At 30.3% G+C, this 5,910-nt stretch overlaps 1 protein-coding gene across 1 annotated transcript; it reads left to right on the top strand.

Moving 5' to 3' along the window:
• Positions 1–1,046: 1,046 nt before the first annotated feature.
• Positions 1,047–5,649, top strand: LOC118648605 (the record flags this gene model as incomplete). Its single annotated transcript, XM_036294928.1, has 2 exons — positions 1,047–1,204; positions 4,838–5,649. Coding segments are annotated over 2 exons (312 nt in total), but the record flags the coding sequence as incomplete, so codon positions are not given.
• Between the last annotated feature and the right edge of the window lie 261 nt (positions 5,650–5,910).

Raw genomic sequence — 5,910 nt, 5'->3', positions numbered from 1 at the left:
GCATTTATAAAGAATATACGCTTCTTTAACCCATTAATTTTGTTTATGCTCGGAATGTTGAGGCTATAACGTTTTTAGTAGAAAGTAGTAATAAGAAACTGTGCCAAGTAAAATCCTATAATTCATAATTTAATATCATTATGTCTTTTAGTTTTAAGAGTGCGTAAACTTTTACTTTGTGTGTGCGTGTGCGTGTGTTCTATATTTAGTCTTTTTCCTATGTTTAAGATTTTTATTTCTTTTGCCATTTGATTTTATAGACGTATATATAACATAAAAATTTATAACAAAAGTTAATCACAAATTTTTATAAACTGGTTTTTACAAACATATTGTATTTATTTTATTTGCATTTATTGAAATTAAAGTCGTATTAAAATTATTTTATTATCTTTAAAATTATATTTATTTTAATTTTTTTTTAAAAAAGTTGTACTGGTAAAAATTATTAATTTGGAAACCCTGTCGATAGGCAAAGTGTTAAATCTATATATCAACACACGATTATTGAAGAAAGTACTGTATTGCCATCAGCTGATATATTCTCCAATATTCTCTTCTTTATCATACGTGTTCTCAGATGGTAAATGTAACAGTTTCTTTCTTTTTACGCCTATGGTCTACGGTAAGAAGCTTTTAATAGAATAAGGTAATAGAAGAAAGCATGATAAGCTCTTATCACAGAAAGTCGTGTTATAAGTAAATCTTATGCATCAACTGTTGCTCAGAATAGTACCGGATCTTTACGGAAATTGAGATTTTAGCAATTTTTAAAGACATTCTTAATATCTTCATGTAAAGAATTTATCAAAAGAATATTTTTTTACGTTTCTTTTTATTTTTTTTTTTAATGACAATTATAATATCACTATTTATGTAGCTGCAGATAATTTACCATTGTTTGGTGTACATACATGGAACATAATACCAGTTAAATAAAGTTACTTTTTAGCAATTATTATTTATTTGTTTTTTATTTCGAGATATGCTGTATCGAGAAGCCGAAATATATTTCATTAAATGTGTTTAATTATCCAGCGAGATAGCAAATAATCTTTATTTTGCTTCAGGTTACTTCATTACTCTTGGAGGGTGAGCGCCGCAAATTGGCAGTCTTGCAAAGGGAATTGCAAGCAGCCCTCGAGGAAGGTGGAAGCGTAAAGGTGAAGGAAAAGCAGCGACAGGAATTGCTGCACGCTATATCGTAAGTTTTCTCTAAAAATATCTTTGAGTATAAATATGAATGCTGCTGGTGTATTTTAAATGCGTATTTGTTGAATTAACTTTTATGAAATTGCAAAAGTTTTCTTTCAATTTATGGCGCGTTCTATTGTTTTATTTGTATTTATACTTTTACATGTATATCTTTATACGTGTAAGTTAATTTTTTTAACAGACACACTGATTTTTATCAGTAAGATTATCAAAAATTACCTTTCTCTTTACAGAAAGAGAAAAAGATAGAGTTCTTGCAATTTTATATGTGTTATGACAAGTAATTATTTGTGCAACAAAAGACTCTCGAATAATACATCTACTGAGAGGCAAACTAAAATGCGGGATAAACGCAAACTTTATGTTAGAATCGACTCCTAAGGGAATGCAAGAGCTTAACTTCTAAAAGATTTAGCGAGGGCGGTCCCTTGACGGAGTAATAATTTTATCGCAGCACTTTTTACTCCCATCGTAGAAAATGTTTCATCGCGTTACCGTCAGCATACTCTGCATAATGCTCAAGCGAACATAACGAGCAAAATTACGTCTTAACGAAGCTTAACTCATTAATATCAAGGTTTAAACTAACTTTTCAGTTTACAGTACGCAGCATCATAAAGTTTCGTAACTTGTGCATTATCTTATCGTCACGTGAAAGTTCAATTACGTGATTTACCGTAAATACTTGGCGTTGATTTCATAATGAATCGACTCGGAAACGGAAACATGACATATTTTTCGGCCGCATCACGCATCTCTCATTTTATTTTTAAAACTCTTTTGAAATTATTCTCGTCCTTCGCGATATTACGTGACGAAAGAAGATAACACTTTGAAAAAGAGAACGGGTCAGCGAGACACGAGACTCTTTCACACGTATAATACGAAGCTGTTTGTATAGTTTCATCGTCGCTATTCGCGTCGTGTTTGCACACGGGTGAACCTTTCGCAGTCGGTTCTTTCATTATGTAGCATTGCTAAATTTATTAGATAATGGCTGTGTGGAAATTTTCTAATCTTCTTCTCCAATGCACGAGACAATATGTATGTATTCAAGGAAGCAATTGTATGTGTTCAGGCTGTTACACAAATTAATGATATTAGACTAATTGTAAGATTGTTGTTACAAACATTTATGAACAGATTAATATTAAAGTATATTATAGATTTGTATTAGATCCAAATGTAACCAAGTATAACAGAATTATATAATAAAAGTGATAAATGCAACATTTCTTGGTATTTATAAAAACGTCTACATATTTATTATTTCGCGGCTACCACTAATCCTGGCCGAGACAAGAGATAGAAATGGAGCTGTAAGGAAAAAGATTTCTGATCGTGGAATCAAGGTACTTTGAGGGGGAAATCGAATGGGTAACCTTTACTTAAATCGATTCTGGCGGCTTGGAAAATCTTTTGAAGAGAAAATCTGGAGCAAAAGCGAATCTCGATAACGCTTATGTAAATTTATCCGATGAAATATTACTATATATAGTATTACTTTAGTATAATATGTTGGCATATTGTAAGAAATATTAAAGGAGAAATTATGTTCGCAGTAAATTCTATTCTCTGCATGGTAAAGGTTACGGGAGATGAAATCGTACATCCTCAGTCAACTATATATAATTCAACTATTTGCTTTGTTCGCAAATCTCTAAGCAGTCTTGATTCTTTATAAGCTTCTTGCGAGTGTTTGTCTTGCAGTATAACACAATGAGCATTATGCTTGTTTGAACAGATTTAATTTATTTTGTTCAAAGGCATTTTATTATATTATTTTCTTTCTTTGAAAGTTGAAAGTAGAGTATTATACACTCCTTATAATTCCATTTATCTACTTATTTCTTTATCTATTTGAATAAAAAAAATTAACGGGCTTAAATTTTGATAAAAATTTTTTCGGATTTTAATTAGATTATTATTTGATATTGTAAGTATATATATAATAAATTAATTTTTATTCAAAAAAGATAAAATTTTTATGCTTTATTTCTATGCTTTATAAAAGTTATAAAGGTCAAAATTTTTGTTAAACATTACAAAATAATTAAAATATCTGTATGAAAAAAATTATGATGTATCTACAATAGTGATAGAAAAAATAGATACACTTGCTCTTGTTATTGATTTTTAAATTTAAAAACACGTGCGTTAACGCTTAAACAAAATATTTTTTTTTTACAACGGCATGGATTAAAAGTGTATTTATATGTATAGAAAATATTTTACAAAAAAAAATTTTTACAATAAAAAAACAGACAAAAACAAGTATACCTATTTTTTTGCCATTACTGTACATACATGCCGCTTACGTAAGATGAAAAGTATAATAATTTTTCCGAACAATATGTTTACAATGATTAAATGTGCACGATAAAAAGCGACACTGTGACATATTCATTCATAGTATGACATCATATTTAAAAAGTCTTGTATAATTTATAAACGTTTCGTATTCTTATACAATAAAGATTTTCTTAGAAATACAGTTCTTAAAAATTCTCATACATATTAATAATTCTGTAATTAAATTATTTAAAATTCTCTTTCTCTCAAAGTAAAACGGTTTTTTTCAAAAAGTTATATTCGAAGTTTAAAGAAAACTGTACGGTTAAAAAGTTGGAAAAAAATTCAAGAATGTCTATATATATATTAATCATAAACTTATTCTTAAAAATTGGTTAGTAAAAGTTCTTTTATAACGTGAAAAAAATTGAGAACTTCTTAATAATTTCAATGCCTGCGAAGCCATAGAAGTATTATTCAATTTGTATTTAATATTCCCTTATTTCTCTTGAGTATAGTGTTTCGTATATAGTCTACGACGTTAGCAGAGTCTTTGTAGACAAGATTAGCATGTTATCGCCGTCGCTCGACGTGTTTTAAAGCGTCCAGCAACCGCTTTCAAATCAGCTTAATCGACAAAAAAGCTTATTACGATACCTCCCGCCTGCGCAATTAATTCCCTTCTGAACTTTACTGCGCCGTCAAGCTTTGGAGAATTTCCCGGATACGAGATGGAGAACGTTCCCGCTCTTGCGCTAGTCCGTCATGTGCTTGCGATCATATGCAAGTGCACGTGAGTGCACAGGATCATCCCACACGAATGGAAGAACCCTAATTTATAAGACTGCTTTCTCGTAATTGCTAAAGTTGCTTTTCTTGCGAGGAACTTTTTAGTTTATGAATCACCGGCTGAGAGTCCCTCGAAAAATGTGTCATTGGGTCGTGAAGGTGCCATCTTCTTCTCGTTACCGCGACTTAGGCTCGTAGCCAAAGGATCTAAAGGTGGTAGCCGAACAGTTTTTTTACTTCCTCCTTTTTACTCCTTTCACGCGAAAATAGGACTCGAAGTGATATATTTCTTTAGGCAGATGTTTTCTCAGCATAGAAATTAAAAGATAATGTTTACTTTCAATGAATTTGTGATTAATGATTATTATTTGTGATTAATGAGTATACTGTTCATACTTCAGCTTTGGTATTAATTTTTAACATAATTTTATTCATTATGATGCGTTTAATTTAGTAGCTTATAGAAAGCTTGTAGCTATTTTGTGTTCGCCTTTATGAGACGCTTTTAAATTAATCTTTCCGTTAAATTCTTTGTCTACAGGAAAATTCAAGGACAGCACGAGCAACTCGACAAAGAGTACAGGATTCACGCTGCCGGTGTTCTCCTATGCAACTCGAGAGGCTCCGGAAAGGTAAGGACAACAGACGACCATTATTCTTTCTTTTTTTATTCGCGATTTGTAAAAGACAAATGATCTTCTCGATTAATATCTGCACGACGAATTATCGTCTTTCGTGAAACTCGAACGCTGTCATTCGTTGACATTTGACGCCTGAGTATTCTCTGTTGCCCCTCGAATCGGATCGATAGTTCCTTCAAGCTAACGATGTCGCACTAATCGATATTCACTTATCAAAGTATTCTCGTAAATGTTCTACTTTCGTCCAATTTTTATGAATCGGATAATATGGGATATTTTTGATTAATTATACCGTTTAATGATAAAAGCTACTTGAATAAGTAAAGAACTTGCCTTTCAGAGAAAAATATTTAAATAGAAGACATTGGAAATGTTGATGATGTATAAACAAATCCAATTAATTTGTCATAAATCGACAAATGATAATATATAAATCATATGAAAATAATAGTATTTTAAATAATTAAAGAAATGATTGAATGCTTTGAAAAGAAAGCTTTGCTTTTTGAATTAAAAATTTTTTATTATGAAGTTGATTAGGACAGAATGTTATACGTTATTGTTAGCAATCCAGTATGTAATATACACACACATATTATAATTGAAATCGAGAGAAGCCCAACGAAGGATTATAACAGGATTTTAATACTCAAACATAACATTTTGTGTGATTTTATATATTTTTTCTGATTCTTTAAATAGCGCGACCGAAAATATTTATTTTGAAAGACAATTTTTTAAACTGAACCATGATAATAATATCGCAATATTAAATTGATAATCAATTTAATAATACTGATGCTAACGAGCATCTTTTATTATATTTAAATATTTTAAAGTACTGCAAAGAACTTATTACGGAAAATCCTGAGGTAATATTTTCCGTAATAAGTTCTGCATATTATTGAACATTAAAATCCTACTATGATCGTTCGCTGACCTCTCAATTTTAATAATGTTTATACATACGTTA

This window comes from Monomorium pharaonis, unplaced genomic scaffold (assembly GCF_013373865.1).
Source record: "Monomorium pharaonis isolate MP-MQ-018 unplaced genomic scaffold, ASM1337386v2 scaffold_535, whole genome shotgun sequence".
In the NCBI taxonomy this organism is placed as follows: Eukaryota; Metazoa; Arthropoda; class Insecta; order Hymenoptera; family Formicidae; genus Monomorium; species Monomorium pharaonis.
Note: the sequence above shows the minus strand (reverse complement) of the source record. Positions and strands in the feature narration are given on the sequence as shown.